This window comes from Cherax quadricarinatus, chromosome 42 (genome assembly GCF_038502225.1).
Source record: "Cherax quadricarinatus isolate ZL_2023a chromosome 42, ASM3850222v1, whole genome shotgun sequence".
In the NCBI taxonomy this organism is placed as follows: Eukaryota; Metazoa; Arthropoda; class Malacostraca; order Decapoda; family Parastacidae; genus Cherax; species Cherax quadricarinatus.
The window spans coordinates 32,113,419-32,137,399 of NC_091333.1; the positions used below are offsets into that span (position 1 = coordinate 32,113,419).

At 45.4% G+C, this 23,981-nt stretch overlaps 1 protein-coding gene across 1 annotated transcript in view; it reads left to right on the top strand.

The window, feature by feature from the left end:
• Positions 1–23,981, top strand: part of LOC128695544 (sodium-coupled monocarboxylate transporter 1) — a 330,002-nt gene that overhangs the window by 246,241 nt on the left and 59,780 nt on the right. The window contains exon 8 of the mRNA XM_070093458.1: positions 5,040–5,194. Coding sequence (XP_069949559.1) covers positions 5,040–5,194 — 155 coding nt within the window. The remainder of the gene's footprint in view (positions 1–5,039; positions 5,195–23,981) is intronic.

Below are 23,981 nucleotides of genomic sequence, written 5' to 3' on the forward strand. Positions count from 1 at the left end.
TCTTAACCTATCCTCTAAGTAGTTAGCCAGTCCATATTTTAAATTATTAATACGTTTTCCTTCCCTTACATAAAACTTTCTAATCTTTTCCTTCGCAACACAATCCCACCATGTTACAATGTCGTCCACCTCCTGTTCTTCCACACTAAGCTCCCTCCATAGGACTGAAACCCCCCCCAACCCCTCCTCTTCACCTAACACTTATATTTAGTTTCCAATAACTTCTGCATATTTCTGCAAGCGCCCCCCACCCTACCTCCACCACCACTGCCCTATGATCTGACATAGTAGCTTCAACAGTACAGAAATATTTCACATCCACTCCCTGAGTAAGGTACACTCTATCTAGCCTCGCAGCATATCCACTCCTAACAAACTTATGTTTAGTTGTTTAGTCTAAAAACACATCATGTAACCCGACATCCCTTAAGAATTCCCTAAGAGCCACAGACATAAATCCAGCCACTTTTGGGTCCACGTCAGCCACCCTGATTACACAATTCCAGTCCCCACCAACTATTGCCACCTCTGGCAGTGCATGTAAGAAAAACACAAGATCCTCACACACAAAACCATTCCTTACCTGTATGTTATTTTCTGCTGGCGCATACACACTCGCAAAAGACACATGCTTACCCACCCACCACCTGCCCACACGCAACACCCCACTCCTCCCACTCCTCCCTCGCTTCTCTGCAAAAACAAACGGGCTCGTCTCACTTATTAAAATACCCACACCACCTTTTAGACGGGGAGATGGCAGGATTACTACTCGAAACCTTGCCACCTCCAACACCCTACCCTCTTTAAAATTATGCTCCTGCAGGAACACATCCACTCTAGATTTGTTCAGGAAAGTACAAAACCAATCTCTCTTCATACTGCTACATAAACCATTAACATTTAGTCATACACCTAAGGCCTTTTAAAATTTCCACCCCTTCCTCCTCTCCTCACTCTTTACTACTCCAGAGCCTGAATTCATGTTTGACACCTTCAGAGTGCTCTCTTTCCCCCCCCCCTTCTTTCGGTGCCTCCTATGATGGCTACCACCACCTACACCACTACCTTCACACTCCACCTCAGTCTGTTTCCCATGCTTTTGCACTGGCGTCAGGGCGTCGTCAAAATCTGACGTAGCAGCCCTCTTTCTCGTGACAGTCACGTTACACATATCTTGATCAGATGTTACCTCACGATGAACCTCCATCTCCACCTGACAATGGTTTAGTGATTCTACGGACGACTCCAGCACACCATCACTTCCCAAAATATCACGTCCCCGACTTACAAGAAGCGATGACTCCCCAATGACGCCTAGCTCAGATGAAATGTCCCCATCAGGCGGTGACAGACTTCAACACCGCCACCAATTCCTCCTCAATCTCAATAACCTGCTCCTGTAGTTGCTGCTCCTCCTTATCCACAGGAGGAGACACCGGGTCAGGCAACTGGGTGAGGGACTCCAACTCACCTCCAGACCTGTGTGCCTGATCCACTATCTCACTCCACAAAACACCACGCCCTCCATCCGATGGTTGTTCCACACCTGCCACCTTTGAAGCAGGGGCTGCGACGTCCACCACACTTCCAGGAACACGCCTCCGCTTGTCACAATTCGCCGCTATGTGATCATACTCACCACATAGGCGGCACGTACATCGTTACCTTGGATACATAATCATGACCTGCGCCCTGAATTCTTGTAGATAAACATAGGACGGTATTAGGTGTCTCAGTCATTTTGAGGTTGAAAGTACCCTCTGGCAGACCAGCATAGGCGCCTGCCAACTACGTACCATGCTGAGCATAATGAACTGTTCCATACATCTCAAAAACTTTCCTGAAATCCGCCTCGTGTGCCTCAAAGGGAACGTTGCGTAACTTGATCCACGTATAATGCCATGAAACATCAATCATTCTCACACAGACAGCTGGTGTGACGGCAAGACTTGCGTCCTGAAACCGGGTGACCAATGATTCATAGACCGTCGCCGTTAGCAGTTTTCGAAAATTCTTTGGGCTCCATTTAATGCAACCCCATATAAGTCACCATCTTGTATGCCGTACGTCTCCCGGATGATCTTGGATAATAAGACTTGTGCAGAACTAGCCGCAATCGTTCCTCGAAGTAGTTCTATGCCAACAGTTTTAATCCGACGTCTTAGACTAACCGCCATTTTGACAACAGCAGTACTCCTATATTGTCAGCAGAGGCGCGACAGCACCACCTCACACCACTGCAGCCAGGTAACTCAGGAGCATCTGCACAGTAGGTCCACACGGCCCGAGAGCGATGAGGACAATGCCACACGGAAAGGTGACGTGTGGGAGTCTAACCAAATGGATAATCACTTGACTCGCAGCTCCCAACACATCTGTAAGTAAAATGCCTAGGCTCCTGTCTTATTTGATATATTAGTTAAAAGCGTCACTTTTATCTAATTTTGGGACTTTGTTCGTCCTGCCTTGACTTTCATGCTTAAAACTCTAGTCTTTAAATCCTCACCATTCCTTAAATGCCTTTCACTTATCATGGAGTGATTTATCGAGTAGTGGTTAACTTTTGTCTCTTTCTAGCCTAGCCTGCCAGCTAAGGTCATCTGGCGACTACAGAGACAGATGGAGAGGAACCTAAACAAGTTGAGACGTCACCCACGATGTACGTACTTCATTGTACTTAGCCCCAGGCAACTACCCTTCATCTCTGCAGTGGTGAAAGACCTGCGTTCCTATCATCTAGACGGATCATTCAAGGCTAGACACATTGTGACCGAATAGTCGTTGGGTTGTCGCTTACCAGCTGTGACCCCGCCCCCCCTTTCATCAACAACGGCTACAATTTCTACATTTCACTGTCAACAACATCGACATCATTTTTATTCAATTACATCTGTACAAATTAATGCTGAATTCAATTATTTTTACATTTCATGTTTCATTTTCATTCAAATAAGCTAAAGTAAATGTTTACTTGTTTTATATTTTAAATTCTTACAATAAAGTGTTATTTGTATATTAATTTTTTTCTATTCATTAATTTTCCTAAGGAGGAGCCAGCCTTGGTAATATTTACTTAAGATCTTACATGGCTGAGTAAAAACCTTCACATAGGAGAAAGTTGTATTAGGTAGTGATGATCTGGCCTCAAACGAGTGTATTTGGTGATCAGTTATTAGACGGGTTTGTATAGTAGGTTTTCTGACGTGGTCCCTGAATATTATATCTGATGACAAACAATATTCATAACATCGTTTTAAAAGTTCTCATCTTATAAATATTATAAACAATGATCATGGAAATGTCCACAAGATAAGTTTTATGTACCACTTATAGCTCCTAAAAACACTCGGCTAACCCAATCTGCATGTCACATTTGTTCACTAAACGCATATTGAGGGTGAATGTAGGCCATTACAGCCTCAGGTTTTTATAATGCCACTGACTGTCCTTTAGTTTCGGTGAAATGTCAACAACGTGACATCTCGGTTTGTAATGCCACTCAAATGCCATGTTGTCAGCGGCAGCAAACGCCTGTACCTCGCCTCTCCGAGTACCTGCGTCGAACTTGCTCATATATTTACGATATGCCCGTACTATACCGCACACGTCTGTCAAGTTCACTAACAAGAGATCACTGAGTAAGGGGCTAGTGTACCAGTTGTAAGTATATAATGAATGCCCTTTACCAAGATTTGAAACATCACTGTTCTAACCATATCACCCGAGATACCCAATAAATTTCTGTTATCGTTTAATGTATTACTTCCAGTAAATAACAAAAAAAGGCACAATACCATGACTGGAACGATACACAAATAACCCGCACATAGAAGAAAGGAGCTTACGACGACGTTTCGGTCCGACTTGGACCATTTACAAAGTCACATTAACGAGAAGTGGAGCAGGACGGGTATATATAGGCAGGAAGAGGTAGTGGTAGTAGTGGGGAATAAAGGAGGAACCAGTCAAATGCAAAGAAAGGGAAGCACTGCAAGGGAGCTAGGTGCCCACAGAGGGAGATCAAGTGCACAGAGGTGGGGGTAAGGGGAAGTGATGAAATAAAAAATGAAGGAACAGAAACACGAGACAGAAGAAAGACAACCCAGAGGAGAAAAAGGGAAAGAGGAAAGGTAGTATTCCCCACTTCTACCACTACCTCTTCCTGCCTATATATACCCATCCTGCTCCACTTCTCGTTAGTGTGACTTTGTAAATGGTCCAAGTCGGACCGAAACGTTGTCGTAAGCTCCTCTCTTCTATATGAGGGTTATTTGTGTATTACTTCCAGTGTACACAATTATGTCTAAATACCAGACCACTGTCAGTCACAAAGCACAGCGTTTCCTCTTGCTTGGTATATACTTCTTGAAGAGAATCAGACTCAGTCAATAACAAGCTTCATCAAGGGACAAAAATTCATACTGAGCATTTGTTTCAGTACATAAACACATTCCTAATTTTGTATAACCTATTGTTTTTGTCAGGTCTTATGTCCGAGACGTATAGCATACTTAATAGTAGCAGAACTCAGTTCACTGGCATATCACTGAAAGCTGAGGTTGAAATTAGGTGACCTGTCTACCAGTATGACTTAACATTGTGCTTATTCACATGTGGCATACGTATTATTGTGGTAAGAAAGATACATCTCTGCCAAAATTCTCCTTCCACTGGTGTAGTACTGATTTTGTTGAAACATACGTGTTTGCCATGGTGTACTTTAAGTATGTTACTTTCCCTGACCATATCCATCAGGGGCTCATCGAAGAATAACTGAGAACATTACAGTTCAGTGGCATAGTTTCTAAGTGTACAAGATGGCCGCATTCCACTTTGTTCCCAAGTGAAAAAGATGGCTGTATTCCACTTTGCTGCCAGTCACAAAATACTCATGAATACAAATCCGAGAATACTCAGAATACTCGTGAATACAAATCCCAGAATACTTTTCAATACCAATTATGAATATCTTATATTTTCTTTACTTATAATATCAAAGAATACAAACACTAACTTTTGTCCTTTCTTAATTTTAGCTGCAGGAGCCGGACTGGGAGCAATATCCATGGGCTTAATAGTGGAAAAACTGGGGAACCTCTTCCACGTTTCTAACATTATTTTTTCGGCCATTGCTGGGCCTCTGTGCGGCACCTTCATTACGGGTATATGTGCACCGTGGGTAAATGCCAAGGTAAATATTAATCACTGAATTTTGTCATATATATAAATACATACATACCTACATATGTACATGCATTCATACACACACACACAGAGGTCAGTTTTTATTCATGGGCTTTAGAAGATCGAAGGTAGATCATAGAAAGACGACCAGGTGAGAAAAAAAGTAATTGAAAATATCAAACAAACAGGAGAGGAGAACATGACTGAGCTGATAAATTTATCTGAGAATAGGGGGATACTCGAGGGAAAGAAATAGGCCAGTCAAAATGACTTCCAAGACAGAAACGTGGGGAATCGGATCCAGCAGCAGAAACCACGGCTAAAGGAAACGGTAAAATCCCAGAGGGTGCACCTAGACCACAACAGAAAGAGAACAGAACAACAGAAACTGAGAGGATACAAAGGCGAAAGGGGCAAAAAAGAGAAACAAGGATAGAATCTGGAGGGACAACCAGATTCAGCAGAAGCAGCAAGCACAACAACTCACAGAGCCCAACAACCACATATTATCCCAAAACAAACCACACTCCACACTAATATACCCCACCCCACCCTACACAGTAAATTCCCATAGCACCCTGCCAGGTCTCCCACTCCCCCAGCTCCCAAAAACCCCTCACAATAAAGTATTAGAAAAGATTTAATAATGAATCAGTGCTAAGAGCAGCATGAAAGAATCATAAAGGCATACCAGACATCACAGCACTCACGGAAATCAAGTTAACAGGAATAATAGCAGACGCCATCTATCAAACTGAACCTCTTCAAAGGGGGGTCACTGGCGTGGTGAAGAGGCTCTTGGTCTGAGGAATTAGACCTGTCGGTCCCATCCTCCCCTTTTTTCCTTTCCTCCTACTCCCCCCCACCCCTCCCTTTTGCCCTTCCTTTTTGGCCTTTGGGATTTTTTCCCTCAGGCAAGCTAGTTCCTAGGTAGGGGAAAGGGTACCGGGGTCCATCCCATTCTGTTGAGGTTCTTTATGGTGGCGTAGTTTGACGTGGAATCTGGATTGCCTGGGGATGTCCCGATCCCTCTCTGGTATCCCGGAGGGTGGCTTTGGGTGTCTTTCGGGCGACGGGTGTATCTCTGGAAGCCACCTTTCAGATTCTGGGGGTGGTGACCGAAGGAGGTATGCTTTGTGGCGGATATCCAGCCGCCTTCTCTTTTGTCCACCGAGGTAGCTCGGCAGATGTGAGGTTGCTATCCCAGATTGCTGGTTTACTGGCATGATGGGTAGGGTATGGCACGGGTTCCATGCTGCATCTGTGCTACTTGCAGTGCTGAGGTCTTCTTGGGCATGGAGGGAGATTTCTGGCCCTTTCGTTCCTCCTAGGAACTATCACTCCCCGGTCCCCCCTTTTTTTATTCATTTTTTTCTTTTTCTTTTCTTTTCTTTCTTTTTTTCTTAAAAACAAAAAGAAAGAAGTAACCTAACCATGGAAGCCCTAGTCCATGAACCTGCTACCATCGGGCCCCTTCTTGATACTGCACCCCGTTCTGACCCCGCCTCATCTTTGAAACACTCTTCGGACACTCCTAATGCCTCTGTACCTCTTGCCGGTGCTGTTTCCTCACCCACTTCAGGTACTGAGGTCTCGACTGACTCCTTCGATTTATCTGACCTCTGCTCTCCTTTGACTATGGTTCTGACCTCTCCCTCTACGGTGTGGCAATTTTCGAATCACCGGTCCGTTCCATGTCGGACCAACTCTGGTCCCACGCCTAAACGCCAACGACAATTACCTGCTGATGATACTTCTCCACCTTGTCGTTCTTCTCAGAAAAGATCGACACGTCCTGCACTCCCTTTCCACGCTCAGTTTCAGAATGCACAACCGTCCGTCTTCCTCTATTGCCTATCTTTCTGACCATAGTATTGGCAAGGCACTCCTACACCATGTAGGTAAAGATATTTCTTTTCATGCTCTTAAGAGTGGTACGTGCATCATCACTGTACAGAATGCTACCCTAGCTCATGATCTTTTTCTTCTTTCCCATATAGATACTGTTCCTGTCACTATTGAAAAACATCATTCCCTCAATTCTTGTAGTGGTACCGTCATTCTGCCCCATACCATAGTTTTACAAAATTTCCAGACATGTGGCAATGACATTCTTGAACAGCTGGAACTCCAAGATTTCCCAATCCTGAAGGTAGACACTTATGTTCTTCCTGCCGTGGGCAGAGACAATACCCTAGCAATGTGGCTCATTTAACTTTTGACAGCCGTGAACTCCCATCCTCAGTTTATGTAGCAGGAAATCGGTTACAAGTTCGAAAGGTGATCCCTACACCGCAACAGTGTAGAAATTGCTGGCGATTTGGCCATCCAGCGAAATATTGCAGATCTATAGCCGAATGCCCAGTCTGTGGTGCCGAAGACCATTCTAATACATCTAGCAATCGACCTCCCTCTTGCCTTAATTGTCATGAGGCTCACCCTTTGTACTCTCGCCATTACCAAGTCTACTTAAATGAGCGGGAAATCCGTTACCTCAAAGAGGCAGAAGGTCTCCCTTATGCCATGGCAGTTTCTCATCTCTGCCTCCAAGGGAGACTACCTCGTGTTTCTTATTCCCATGTTTCAAAACGTCCCCCCACTTCTGGGGTCCCATCTTCTGCAGCCTCCTCTGTGATTACCTCTCCCATAGTCACTCCTGTATCTAATTCTTTTGCTGTCCTGGGCTCAGACGTCCCTACTTCAACGCCTCAGTCTGTTCTTGCTTCTTCGTGTTCTCCCTCACAAGCCTCGGTATCGACGAGATCCCGTACGACACCTCCTCCCAATTGTCCCTCTACTTCTCAGAAGTCAAAAAAGGTCCTTAAACCCCGCCTTCCCTTCTTCCACCTCCTCATTTTACCTTCCCTGTCTCTGTACCTGGTTCATCTCCTCTCACTGGCTCTGTTACAAGTGTAGAGGTTCACCCTCCTCCTCGTACTGTTCCTTCCTCCCCTGTTCCCTCCCAAGTTTCTTTCTCTTCTGCCACCTCCCAGGTTTCTACCTCTTCAGTCCCCTTCCACGCTTCTTCTCCAGTTCCCTCCACCCTTTCGCCCCCCCTACCTTGGTACAGTCCATTACAGTTCCAATCTTTACTCATCCTCCCCCTACCATCTCCAGTATTGTCTCCCATATGACGTCTCTGAATTCCAAAACACTTGAAGCAATCTCTGAATATATTGCAGAGACCAAACCATCAATGGACACTGATCCACCCTCTCTTCCTTCTCTCTCCTCTCCTCCATCTGTGCAACTCCTTTCTTCACAGTGCACCGTTCCTTCGCTGCTTGAACGTTTTCCGCTGCCACCGCATGTGGACTTTTCTAACCACTCTAGTCCGTAGGAACCCTTACCTGCGGATTTCAGGTATCTTTATCGTTGCCAATCATGGCCTATTTACAGTGGAATACATGCAGCCTCGGGTAATCAGGGTGAGCTTCAGATGTTGCTCTCCCAGTTTTCCCCTGTTGGTGTTTGCTTACAGGAACCAAAATTACACTCTGGTGTTATCTATCCCATCTCAGGCTATAATTTATTGTATTCTTCAGATGCTTTTCCTGATGGGACCTTTAATGAAAGTGCCCTTCTTCTACGCACTGATATTCCGTACCATCAGCTATTTGTTCATACTTCGCTGCATTACACAGCAGCCCATATCCACTTGCATAATTAGTATACACTCTGTTCTTTATATCTCTCTCCTTCTGGGGCATTATCTATACCGGATATTGCCTTTCTTGTTTCGTCATTGCCGCCACCGATTCTGTTACTTGGCGATTTTAATGCCCATCATTTCCTCTGGGGGGTCTCACTGTGATTCCCGTGGCATTCAGTTACAGGCTTTTCTTGCCACCCATCCCCTCCATGTTTTAAATGCAGCTACTCACACCAATTTTGATCCTCGGACTCACACTCTCTCTTGCATCGATCTCTCAGTCTGCTCTTCCTCTGCCGCATTAGACTTCAAATGGTCTGTTCTCCCGGATTTACATGACAGTGATTATTTCCCAATCATTCTTACTTCCCCTTCATATTCACCACCTCTTCGTATCCCACGCTGGCAATTTGATCAGGCAAATTGGAACCTTAACTCACAACTAACTGTTTTTAGTGAGGTTCCTTCTTCGTCCTCCATTGATGAGGTTTTACACCTCTTCTCGTCCTCCGATTTAACCACAGCTTCTCATTCTATACCCCAAACTTCAGGCAGACATTCTCAGAAATGCATGCCTTGGTGGTCTCCTGCTTGTGCTCGTGCTGCGTGAAACGCGCTGCGTGAGGCAGGTACTGGTACAATAGAACCATGGAGAGACTTCTTGATTTTAAGCAGAAGTGTGCGATCGCTCGCCGTGTCATCCGTGATGCTAAATGCACTTTCTGTCAAGATTATGTCTCCACCATCACCTCTGCTTCCTCTATGAGTGCAGTCTGGAAGAAAGTACGAAAACTGAGTGGTAAATATTCTCCTGACCCGGCTCCTGTTCTGCGGGTTGCCGGTGTTGATATAGCAAACCCACTAGATGTTGCCAATGAAATTGGCAATCATCTGGTCCGTATTTCTCAGGGGCTCCAGCTATGCCCCTCGTTTCTTTCCTCAAAGTCTGCCAGAGAGTTAGCACCCTTGGACTTTTCTTCTCTCAGAGAAGAACAGTATAATGTGCCTTTTACACTTCAAGAATTGGAGGCAACACTCTCAGCTTGCCGATCATCGGCAGCTGGGCCCGACGACATTCATATTCGTATGCTACAACATTTACACCAGTCAGCCCTTGCAGTCCTATTATGCCTTTTCAATCTTATTTGGTCACAAGGAGTTCTTCGACAGCCGTGTAAATCTGCCATTGTTCTCCCTTTCCGCAAACCGGGTACTACGGGACATGAAGCCTCCCACTATCGTCCCATTGCTCTTACTAGTGCAGTTTGCAAAGTGATGGAACGCCTGGTAAATAGACGTTTAGTGTGGTATTTAGAGACACACAAGAGTCTCTCCACTCGTCAATATGGCTTTCGTAAGGGACGTTCTACCACAGACCCCTTACTATGCTTGGATACATATGTTCGTAATGCCTTTGCAAATAACCACTCACTTATTGCCATATTTTTTGACCTTGACAAGGCATATGACACAACTTGGAGGTATAATATTTTGGCCCAAGCCCACTCCTTAGGCCTCCGAGGCAATCTACCATCCTTCATTAAGAACTTTTTAACTGGCAGTCATTTCCGTGTTAGGGTTAATAATGTGCTCTCCCCGGACTTTATCCAAGCTGAAGGTGTCCCCCAGGGATGTGTTCTGAGCACAACACTTTTTCTCCTTGTTATAAATGATTTGGCCTCTAGTCTTCCATCAAATATTTGGTCATCACTCTATGTTGATGACTTCGCTATTGCCTGTGCAGGCGCTGACTGTCACCTCATTACAGTTTCTCTCCAGCATGCGGTCGACCGTGTTTCCAATTGGGCCACCACACATGAGTTTAAATTTTCCATTACCAAAACTCACCAAATTACTTTCACTAGACCCACTAGACACTCTGTCATCTCTCATCATCCTTTGTACCTCTATGGCTTCCGTATCCCTGAACGTGATACAATCAGGTTTCTGGGCCTCCTCTTTGACCGTAGGTTATCCTGGAAACCTCACATTACCTCTCTGAAAGCAACTTGTCACAGCCGGCTGAACCTTCTTAAAACCCTTGCTCATCTTACATGGGGAGCTGATCGTCGAACTTTCCTTCGCCTACATTCCACCCTCATTTTATCGAAACTTGTTTATGGTGACCAAATCTATTCAGCGGCCTCTCCTGCTACTCTCTCTAGCCTTAACCCCATTCATCACCAAGGATTATAAGAGAGAGAGAGAGATAAGATTTCGTTCGGATTTTTAACCCCGGAGGGTTAGCCACCCAGGATAACCCAAGAAAGTCAGTGCGTCATCGAGGACTGTCTAACTTATTTCCATTGGGGTCCTTAATCTTGTCCCCCAGGATGCGACCCACACCAGTCGACTAACACCCAGGTACCTATTTGCTGCTAGGTGAACAGGACAACAGGTGTAAGGAAACGTGTCGAAATGTTTCCACCCGCCGGGAATCGAACCCGGGCCCTCCGTGTGTGAAGCGGGAGCTTTAGCCACCAGGCCACCGGGCATTGGTGCTTTTCGCTCTTCCCCTGTTGAGATCCTCTATGCAGAAGCGAACGTTCCATTCTTATCCGATCGCAGTGATGCCCATTGCCTTCGCTTCTACGTACGTTCTCATGATCTCCATAATCCTTCCATTTATAGAATGGTCACTGATATTAGAAGACATTCTTTATTTGTTCGCCGCCCCTGTTTACTCCGTCCCTTCTCTCTTCGCCTACATTCGATCTTGTCTTCTCTTCAATTACCACCTTTCTATGTTCATGTAGCATCTCACTTTTCCCAACCCCCCTGGGAAGTTCCAGCTGTTCGAGTCTGTTCTTTCTCTCTCCCTTTCTCGAAAGCCCAACTGTCTATGATCGCTTCCCGCTCTCTTTTTCTTGACCACTTCCACTCTCATTCTCATGCCATTGCAGTGTACACAGATGGCTCTAAGTCTTCTGACGGCATAGGATCCACAGCAGTGTTTCCGGACAGCGTCGTACGAGGGCATTTACTATCTTCGGCTAGTATTTGTACTGTGTATGCCATTCTTGCAACACTTATCCGTATTGCATCTATGCCAGTGTCATCATTTGTGGTTGTCTCAGACTCCCTTAGTGCTTTGCAGGCTATACAGAAATTTGATACACCTCACCCCTTAGTCCTCTGTATCCAACTTCGGCTACGCTGCATCTTTACCAAGCATAAATATATTGTTTTTTGTTGGGCCCCTGGTCATGTTGACGTACAGGGCAATGAACAGGTAGACACTGCTGTGCGGTCAGCAGTACATGACCTACCAATTTCATATAGAGGTATCCCATTTATGGACTATTATGCTGCAATAGCTACCCACCTTCACACCCGTTGGCAACAACGTTGGTCCACTCTGCTTGGAAACAAACTTCAATCTATTAAACCGAGTATAGGTTACTGGCCGTCTTCTTGTCACTAGTGTCGAGGTTGGGAGACTACTCTCTCCCGTCTTCGCATTGGCCATACTCGTCTTACTCATGGATATCTCATGGAGAGGCGCCCTGCTCCTCTCTGTGAGAATTGTCAGGTTCCATTATCAGTCAGCCATATTCTGTTAGACTGCCCACTTTATCAACGAGCACGCAGAATTTACCTCCGTCATCGTCTTCGCTCCGCTGCTCTCTCTTTACCTTCCCTTCTCGCTGATGGACCCACCTTTCATCCTGACTCTCTCATTGACTTTTTGACAACAACTGACTTACTTCACAAACTCTGATGATACCTTCAGCCCTTTCTACCTCAATCTCTTGCTACCCTCTACCCCCGCACTATCCCCTGCCCCGCTGTTTTCTGTAACCAACTGATCATCCCTTCCCCCTTCTGCCTCCCAATACCCTCGCTTCCTTCCCTACCCTGCAGCGCTGTATAGCCCTTGTGGATTAGTGTTTCTTTTTGATTATAATAATAATAATAATAATAATAATAATATCGAACTGAAGAAAGATAGAGATTAGAAGGGGTGGAGGAGTTGCAATGCTCATTGAAAACTAGTAAAGTTTTGAGGAGTTGGAAAGAGGGGACAGAGGGGAAGCAATGGACTACATAGGAATACTTCAGACTGGGGAACCCAAAGTGGAGATTGCAGGAACGTATAATCCACCCCAGAATAGCAGGAGGCCAAGACAAGAATATGAAGAGCAATGGTTGATATACTAGCTGATATGGCCAGAAGATCCCACGTGGTAAAGGAAAAGTTACTAGTTGTGGGTGATTTCAATCACAAGGAAACTAACTGGGAAAACATGAAGCCACATGAGGGAACAGAAACGTGGAAAGGTAAGATGATGAAGATGGTACTGGAAAACATCATGTATAAACATGTTAGAGATACTACTAGAGAGAGAGGAGACGATGTTCCAGCAATACTTGACCTCATATTCACCTTGAGTAGTTCACACATTGAGGACATCACATATGAAAGGCCCCTCGGAGCTAGTGATCACGTGGTTTTGAGCTTTAGATGAATAAATTTACAAACGGAGAAGAAAGCATGAGAGTAGGACGTGAGAAGCCAAAGTACAAAAGAAATGACTACACAGGCATTAGGAATTTTCTGCATGAGGTTCAGTGGGAAAGAGAACAAGTATGAAATTCAGTAAAAGAAATGATGGAATATGACAGCAAAATGCAAGAAGACAGAGGAGCGATTCGTACCCAAAGGTGAAAGAAAGTCCAGAACTAGCCCTTGGTTCACCCAAAAGTGTAGAGAGGCCAAAACTAAGTGCGCTAGAGAATGGAAAAAGTATATATGACAAAGGACCTAGAAACGAATATGCACAGATAAGAAGTGAGGCCCAACGTCAATACAAAAATGACAAAGCATCGAAAGCCAAATCTGACCCGAAGCTGTTGTACAGCCACATCAGGAGGAAAACAACAGACAAGGACCAGGTAATCAAGCTGAGGAAGGAAGGAAAGTAGATCACAAGAAACGACCGAGAAGTATGTGAAAAGCTCAACATGAGATTTAAGGAAGTATTTTCAGTGGAGACAGATAAGACTCCAGAAAGCCAGAATGGTGTGGTACACACAATCAAGGAGGAGTTGAAGAGGCTGCTAAGTGAGCTAGATACCTCAAAGGCGGTGGATCCTCAGAGTGGGAGCAGAGGTACTTTTGTGCCACTAAAAACGATGTTCAAAACATCTATCGAAACAAGGCGACTACCTGAGGTGTGGAAGACAGCACACAGCATTAAACTACAGACCAGTGTCATTGACATGTATAGGTTGCAAAGTCATAGAGAAGATTTTCAGAAGAGTGATGGGGCACACGGAAAGTAATGAGCTTATACACGACAACCAGCACGTTTTCAGTGAAAGAAAATCCTGTGTCACAAACCTACTGAAGTTTTTTTACAAGGCGACGGACGTAAGACAAGAGAGAGGGAGTGAGTACATAGAATTTTCTTGATCTGTAAGAAGGCTTTCGACACAGTTGCATACAAAAGATTAGTGCAAAAACTAGAGGATCAGGGAGGTAGGACAGGGAAGGCACTGCAGTGAATCAGAGAATACCGGACAGGAAGCAACCACAAGTCGTTGTACCTGACGAGGTGTCAGAGTGGATGACTGTAACAAGTAGGGTTCTACAGGGGTCATTCCCAGAACCGGTGCTGTTTCTGGTGTATGTGAATGACATGACTGAAGGGATGGACTCAGAAGTATCCCTGTTTGCAGACAATATGAAGATAAAGAATAGAATTCAAATGGATGTGGATCAGGTAAAACATTTAAGGAATCTGGACAGGTTGCAAGCCTGGTCCAACAACTGGTTCCTGCAGTTTAACCCCACCATGTGCAAAGTCATGAAAATTGAAGAAAGGCAAAAAACACCGGAGACAGAGTATAGATTAGGAGGATAGGAGGAATAGGAGGAGAAATTTTTTCCTGGGTAGAGGCATGGCTGACAAATAGACAGCAGAGAGTTTGGATAAATGGAGAGAAATCAGAATGGTGGCACGTCACAAGCGGTGTTCCACAGGGGTCAGTGTTGGGCCCGTTGTTGTTAACAATTTACATAAACGACATAGATGAGGGAATAAATAGCGACATAAGCAAATTTGCTGATGACACCAAAATAGGCCGTCCAATTCATTCTAATGAGGACATTAGAGCACTCCAGGATGATTTTAATAGACTGACGCAATGGTCGGAGAAGTGGCAGATGCAGTTTAATATTGACAAATGCAAAGTTCTAAATGTTGGACAGTTAAATAACCATGCCACATATAAACTAAATAATGTAGATCTTAATACTACTGATTGCGAAAAGGATTTAGGAGTTCTGGTTAGCAGTAACCTAAAACCAAGACAATAGTGCATTAGTGTTCGCTATAAAGCTAACAGAATTCTTGACTTCATATCTAGAAGTATAAATAATAGAAGTCCTCAGGTTGTTCTTCAGCTCTATATATCCTTGGTTAGGCCTCATTTAGACTATGCTGCTCAGTTCTGGTCACCGTTCTTATGTTCTTATGTTCTTAAACCAAGGAAAAGGACCTTGGGGTGAGTATAATACCGAGCACATCTCCTGCAGTGCACATCAAACAAATAACTGCTGCAGTACATGGGCAGCCTGGCAAACCTATGAATAGCATTTCGATACCTCAGTAAGTAATAGTTCAAGGCTGTGTACTCTGTTTATGTCGGGCCCATATTGGAGTTTTCAGCACTAGTTTGGAGCCCACACCTGGTCAATCACGTCAAGAAATTAAGTATTTCTTCAGTCATAGAGTTGTCTGGAAGTGGAACAGTCTGGAGAGTGATTTAGTGGAGGAAGGATCTATACATAGCTTTAACAAGGTAAAACTCATGGAGGAGAGAGAGAGAGAGAGAGAGAGAGAGAGAGAGAGAGAGAGAGAGAGAGAGAGAGAGAGAGAGAGAGAAAGAGAGAGAGAGAGGACAGCGTGGAGCAAGCTTCTATGCCACAAGACGGGCAGAAAGCAGCAACTTCACTCTGTCTGTACCCTTCTCCAGAACATCACTTCATCTAAGATCATATATTCCCAGGATGACTCGAGTATGGAACACATTCGTACAGCATTAAGATGTCAACGATATAACGTCAGTTGATCAGATGAAAATGCTGGCCCAAAGATGGCTCCAACTTCATCCTGCTCCCTACTTGTATGTTTCATAACAATAAAAATGCTTTCATATGAGCTGATGTAGGTAACAGCTCTAGGCTTGTCAATAAAGTTAGGAATCCTTAACCTGAGGAGAAAAGAGAAAGCGGACCTCTTTGCCGAACACTTTGCTACCAAAATGCAAGTTCCTGATCCAGCAAGGGAACCCTCCTTGGCTAACTGCAAGAACTGTGTCAAAACTGTCAGTGGTGACAATAAGGCAGGAAGAGGTGCACTTCCTTCTTAAATCACTTTACCAAGAAAAGGCTGTGGGCCCAGGCAAGTTGAGCCAAAGATTGCTGGGAAGATGTGCAGACCAGCTAGCAGCACTTCTAACTCGCATCTCTCAGAGCTGCCTAGTACAGTGTAAATGGGCTTCTCTGTGGAAAGAGGCAAATGTAGTCCCTGTTCACAAAAAGAAGAGCAGAGCAGAAATCGGCAACTACAGGCCAGTGTCATTCCAGTCAATCACTGGCAAGCTCCTTGAGACAATTATCTCACGACAAATGATGGAGTTTTTTGACTACCACTCACTACTTTGTGACCGTCAATATGGCTTCTGGAAAGGTTACTCTGCTGCTGATCTGTTGCTAAACCTCTCTACAAAGTGGCACCAGTCACTGGATGAATCTAAAGTCAGCTGTGTGGTAGCACTGGACATTGCTGGTAGTTTCGACCGGGTGTGGCACCAGGGCCTCTTAGCAAAACTGCAAGCTCTGGGAATTGCAGGCTCTACGGTATGTCTCCTCAGTGATTACCTTCATGGTAGATCTCTAAGGGTAGTTCTCAATGGAACAGAATCAGCAAGACATCCTATTGGGGCAAGTGTTCCAAAAGGAAGCGTTCTGGGACCATTGTCATGGAATGTCAACTTCAATGACCTTCTTCATCACATCCCTGAATCCCATGCATACGCACACAACTGTACGCTGACATTCACTTATCCAAGAGAAGAAATGCCAGCTGCTCTAAGCTACATCAATCGCCAACTCAGAGCTATGTCACCTTGGTGAAATAGATGGCAAGTAACATTTGCACCTGAGAAAACACAAACGATGATGATCTCTAGGCACCATGATGGTAATGCCGGTGCAGTAGTAAGGAAGATTGTTGGCACCTGGGGAGGAAGTTGATATCCTTGGGGTGAAATATGACTCCAAACTGACCATGAAAAACCACGTTGTAAATCTTGCAAACAAGGCAGCCAGGAAGCTTACAACACTTCGATATATCTCGCATCTGCTTGACAGCAGGGGTTGCAAGATTTTGTACGAGGCACAAGTACGCTCACACCTTGACTATGCTACACTTTCTTGGTTCACCTTCCCCCCTTTCCATCTGCGACTGCTTGACAGAGTAGAGAACTTAGCAAGGCGTATCATCTCTCGCCTGGACCAATCCTGGTTAGATCTGTCATTTCACCAGAGCCTTCAACACGGCCTTACTGTTATGTACATTGGATCCCTAACTTTGTCAAACCCTGTGTAAAAAAAAAAAAAGAGAAAAAGAGAGAGGGAGAGAGAGAGACAGATGGAGAGAGAAAAGAGAGAGAGAAAAGAGAGAGAGAGAGAGAGAGAGAGAGAGAGAGAGAGAGAGAGAGAGAGAGAGAGAGAAAGAGAGAGAGAGAGAGAGAGAGAGAGAGAGAGGGAGAGAGAGAGAAGAGAGAGAGAGAGAGAGAGAGAGAGAGAGAGAGAGAAGAGAGAGAGAGAGAGAGAGAGAGAGAGAGAGAGAGAGAGAGAGAGAGAGAGAGAGAGAGAGAGAGAGAGAGAGAGAGAGAGAGAGAGGCATTTAGTAATGACCAGTGAAAAAGTGGGGCCAGGAGCTATGATTCGACCCCTACAGCCTCAGTTATGTGAGCACACACACACACACACACACACACACACACACACACACACGCACACACACACACACACACAAAAAAAAAAAAGAACCCGGCCAGTGAAAGTGACCTTTAAGGCAGAATCGACTTGGAACAGGATCCTGCAGGAGAAAGCACGATTAAGGGACATGCCGGCATAAAGGAAGGTGTATCTCGACTGCGACAGAACACAAGAAGAAAGGCAGAAACTGAGAAAGATGGTACAAAGGCGAAAGGAGGAAAGAGAGGGGATGGAGAAGACAGACATGAGATCCCAGACCCAGGAAGATCAAATACAGCCTCCCTCACAACTTCCTATAGAAGCCCCCCAACCAGGTCAACCCCAGTGCAACCAAACACTCTAAACCAAAACACCCATGCCACATCCAATGCCCCCACCCACTGCATTACAAACTCCACCTCCACAGCAACCACCCATAGTTCCTTATAAGGTCTCCCACTTCCCCAACCCAAATACACCTCCGAGACCACAGTCTTAGAAAAGAAGTTGAAGGTGTGGTATACAAATGCAGATGGAATAACAAATAAGTATGAGGAGTGGCATGAAAGAATCAAGGAGACATCCCCAGGCATAATAGCACTCACAGAAACAAAACTTACCAGAATAATAACAGATTCAATCTTTCCATCCGGATATCAAATCCTCAGGAAAGACAGAGGGAGGAGACGGGTAGGAGGAATTGCACTGCTCATTAAAAACCAGTGGGATTTTGAGAAAATGAAAGGAATGGATGGCACGGACGAAAGGGACTACTTAGTAGGAACAATCCAGTCTGAGGGACATAAGGTGATAATTGCAGTAATGTACAACCCACCACAGAACTGCGGAAGTCCAAGAGAAGAATACGATGAGAGCAACAGAGCAATAGTCGACACACTAACCGAGGTGGCCAGGAGAGCACACATGGGGGGAGCAAAGTTACTAGTTATGGGTGATTTCAATCACAAGGAGCCCCATGGGTGTCCCAAAACATGGAGAGCCAAGATGATGGATGTGGTACTGGAAAACCTCATGCATCAACATGTTAGAGACACTACCAGAGAGAGAGGAGAGGATGAACCAGCAAGACTGGACCTTGTAATCACCTTGAGTAGTTCGGACAACGAGCATATCATGTATGAAAGGCCCCTTGAAGCTAGTGATCATGTGGTTCTGTGCTTCGACTACATAGTTGAGCTCCAAGTGGAGAGAATAGCAGGAATAGGTTGGGAAAAACCAAACTACAAAAGGGGGAACTACTCAGGCATGAGGAACTTCCTGCAAGACATTCAGTGGGAGAGGGAACTGACAGGAAAACCAGTACAAGAAATGATGGACTATGTGGCAACAAAATGCAAGGAGGCAGAGGAGAGGTTTGTTCCCAAGGAAAACAGAAATAAAGGGAAGAACAGAGTCCTTGGTTCACCCAAAGGTATAGGGAGGCAAAAACTAGGTGTACTAGAGAATGGAAAAGGTACAGAAGACAGAGAACTCAGGAAAATAAAGAGAGTAGCCGAAGAGCCAGAAACGAATGTGCACAGATAAGAAGGGAGGCTCAGCGACAATATGGAAATGACATAGCATCGAAAGTCAAGTCTGACCTGATGCTGTTGTACAGCCACATCAGGAGGAAAACAACAGTCAAGGACCAGGTAATCAGATTGAGGAAGGGTGATGGGGAGTTCACAAGAAACGACCGAGAGGTATGTCAGGAGCTCAACACGAGATTTAAAGAAGTATTTACAGTGGAAACCAGTAGGACTCCAGGAAATCAGAACAGGGGGGTACACCAGCAAGTGCTGGATGAGGTACATATAACCAAGGAGGAGGTGAAGAAGCTGCTATGCAAACTTGACACCTCAAATTCGGTGGGACCAGACAACATCTCTCCATGGGTCCTTAAAGAGGGAGCAGAGATACTGTGTGTGCCATTAACAAAGATCTTCAACACATCATTTGAAACTGGGCAACTCCCCGAGGTATGGAAGATGGCAAATGTAGTCCCAATTTTTAAAAAGGGAGACAGACATGAGACACTAAACTACAGGCCTGTATCACTAACGTGTATAGTGTGCAAGGCCATGGAGAAGATCATCAGGAGGAGAGTGGTGGAGCACCTGGAAAGAAACAAGTGTATCATTGACAACCAGCACGGTTTCAGGGAAGGAAAATCCTGTGTCACAAACCTACTAGAGTTTTATGACAAGGTGACAGAAGTAAGACAAGAGAGAGAGGGGTGGATGGACTGCATGAAGGCCTTCGACACAGTTCCTCACAAGAGGTTACTGCAAAAGCTAGAGGATCAGGCACACATAACAGGAAAGGCACTGCAATAGATCAGAGAATACCTGTCAGGGAGGCAACAATGAGCCATGGTACGTGACGAGGTGTCAGAGTGGGCGCCTGTGACAAGCGGGGTTCCACAGGGGTCAGTCGTAGGACCTGTGCTGTTCTTGGTATATGTGAACTACTTAACGGAAGAGATAGACTCAGAAGTGTCCCTGTTTGCAGATGGTGTGAAGTTAATGAGAAGAATCAAATCGGATGAGGATCAGGCAGGACTGCAAAGAGACCTGGACAGGTTACAAGCCTGGTCCAGCAACTGGCTCCTTGAGTTTAACCCTGCCAAATGCTAAGTCATGAAGATTAGGGAAGGGCAAAGAAGACTGCAGACACAATATAGTTTAGATGGCCAAAGTCTGCAAACCTCACTCAAGGAAAAAGATCTGGGGGTGAGTATAACACCGAGCGTATCTCCTGAGGCACACATCAATCAGGTAACTGCTGCAGCATACGGGCGCCTGGCAAACCTATGGATAGCATTCCGATACCTCAGTAAGGATTCGTTCAAGACTCTGTTTACCATTTACGTCAGGCCCATACTGGAGTATGCAGCACCAGTTTGGAATCCACACCTAGTCAAGCACATCAAGAAATTAGAGAAAGTGCAAGGGTTTGCAACAAGACTAGTCTCATAGTTACGATGAGTGTCCTACGAAGAAAGGTTGAGGGAAATCGGCCTGACGACATTGGAGGACAGGAGGGTCAGGGGAGACATGATAACGACATATAAAATACTGCACGGAATAGACAAGGTGGACAAAGACGGGATGTTCTAGAGAAGGGACACAGACACAAGAGGGCACAATTGGAAGTTGAAGACTCAGATGAATCAAAGGGATGTTAGGAAGTATTTCTTCAGTCATATAGTAGTCAGGTCATGGAACAGCCTAAAAAGTGACGTAGTGGAGGCGGGAACCATACATAGTTTTAAGGCAAGGTATGATAAAGCTCATGGGGCATGGAGAGAGAGGACCTAGTAGCAATCAGTGAAGAGGCAGGGCCAGGAGCTATGAATCGGCCCCTGCAACCACAAATAGGTGAGTACAAATGGGTGAGTACACACACAGGTGGACTACACAGGTATGAGAAATTCCTGCATGAGGTGCAGTGGGACAGAGAAATGGTAGGAAAGACAGTAAATGAAATGATGGAATATGTAACAACAAAATGCAAGGAGGCAGAGGAAAGACTTGTTTCCAAGGGCAACAGAAACAATGGGAAGACCAAAGCTAGTCCTTGGTTTACCCGAAGTTGCAGGGAGGCAAAAACTAAGTGCACTAGAGAACGGAAGAGGTATAGAAAGCAAAGGACCCAGAAAAACAAGGAGGTAAGTCGAAGAGGGAGGCCCAGTGACAGCACGAAAATGACATAGCATGGAAAGTCAAGTCTGAACCAAAACTGCTGTTTAGGAACTTTAGGAGAAAGACGACAAAGACCAGGTAATCAAGCTGAGGAAAGGTGGGAACTCAAAAGAAACGATCAAGAGGTATGCGACCAACAAGTGCTGGACGATATGCACTCAACTGAGGAGGAGGTGAAGAAGCTGCTAAGTGACCTTGATACTTTAAAGGCAATGGGACCGGACAACAACTCCCGTGGGTCCTCAGGGAGGGAGAAGATATACTGTGTGTGCCATTAACCACAATCTTCTACACATCCCTTGAAACTGGGCAACTACCTGAGGTATTGAAGACCGCAAATATAGTTCCCATTTTTAAAAAAGGAGACAGAAAAGAGGCACTAAATTACAGACCAGTGTCACAGACGTGTATATTATGCAAAGTCATGAAAAAGATTATCAGGAGGAGAGTGGTGGAACACCTGGAACGGAACAAGGTTATAAACAACAACCAGCACGGTTTCATGGAAGGCAAATCCTGTGTCACAAACCAGGACATCTATGACAAAGTTACAGAAGTTCGACACGAGAGAGAGGGGTGGGTTGATTGCATTTTCTTGGACTGCAAGGAAGCCCTCGGCACAGTTCCTCACAAGCGACTAGTGCAGAAACTATAGGACCAGGTGTGCATAACAGGAAGGGCACTGCAATGGATCAGAGAATATCTAACAGGGAGGCAACAGCGAGTCATGGTACGGGATGAGGTATCACAGTGGACACCTGTGACGAGCGGGGTCCCACAGGGGACGGTCCTAGGACCAGTGCTATTTCTAGTATATGTGAATGACATGATTGAAGGGATAGACTCAGAGGTGTCCCTGTTCACAGATGATGTGAAGTTAATGAGGAGAATTAAATAATTTGAGGACCAGGCAGGACTTCAAAGAGACCTGGACAGACTGGACACGTGGTCCAGCAACTGGCTTCTTGAATTCTACCCTGCCAAATGCAAAGTAATGAAGATCGGAGAAGGGCAAAGAAGACCGAGGACAGAGTATAGACTAGGTGGCCAAGGACTGCAAACCTTGCTCAAGGAGAAGGACCTTGGGGTCACCATAACACCGAGCATGTTTCCGGAGGCACACATCAAGCAGATAACTGCTGCAGCAATTGGGCGCCTGACAAACCAGAGAATAGCGTTCCGATACCTTTGTAAGGAATCGTTCCAGACACTGTACACTGTTTACATCAGGCCCATACTGGAGTATGCAGCACCAGTCTGGAAACCACACCTGGTCAAACACGTCAAAAAATTAGAGAAAGTGCAAAGGTTTGCAACAAGGCTAGTTCCAGAGCTCAGGGGCATGTCCTCCGAAGAAAGGTTGAGGGAACTTGGACTAACGACATTGGTGTACCAAAAGAGACATGATAACGACATACAAAATACTGTGTGAAATGGATAAGGTAGACAGGGACAGGTTGTTCCAGATAGGGGACACAGAAACGGGGGGTCACAATTGGAAGCTGAAGAGTCAGACAAGTCAGAGGGATGTTAGGAAGTATTTATTTGGTCATAGAGTTGTCAGGAAGTGAAATAGCCTAGCAAGTGATGTAGTGGAGGCAGAAACCATACATAGCTTTAAGACGAGGTATGACAAAGCTCTGGAAGCAGAGAGAGGACCTAGTAGCGATCAGTGAAGAGGCGGGGCCTGGAACTGAGTTTCGACCTATGCAACCACAATTAGGTGAGTACAATTAGGTGAGTACACACACACACACACACATGCAGGAGACATGACTTATGCAGAGACTCTAACAGTCAACTACAGTGGCAGGGAACAGCTGAGCATGGAAGACAGTCCACTGAGCATGGGGGCTGCAGCAAGGGCAGTGGTTGAAGGCAGGAACGTTTCGACGGATGGAGCTAAAACACCTCAGGAGCAGCAAAGAGAGACACAGTGGGACGAGAGGGAGAGGTCAGTGTTTGTCGGCGGGCTCCAAGAAGTTCAAGGGGAAACCTTTGATGAAAGAAACCAGGGGGAGAAGGAAGCGATCGAAGGTATCTTGAAAGCAATAGGTTAGAGACATGACCCAGGTGGCAAATTTTTGGAGAATTGGATGGTTTGCGCACAGAAGGAGAAGGCCTGTCAAAGTAATCTTCAAGGCAAAATCAGCTCGAACAAGGGACCTGAGGAGAAAGCACGACTGAGGGACAACTCAGAGTACTTTAGAGTGTACCTCGATCGCGAGAGAACACAGGCGGAAAGGATGAGACTGAGAGAGCGGGTATAAAGACGAAAGGAGGAATGGGAGGCATCGATGAAGAGGAGCTGAGCCCAGACTCAGGTGAAAGGACAAATACACACTACAGAGACACCCACAGAAGGACTCCACCCACAACAACCCCAAAGCAACTAAATAACCTCAACCAAAACCCGCACACTGTTCCCTCGGCCCCCAACCCCACA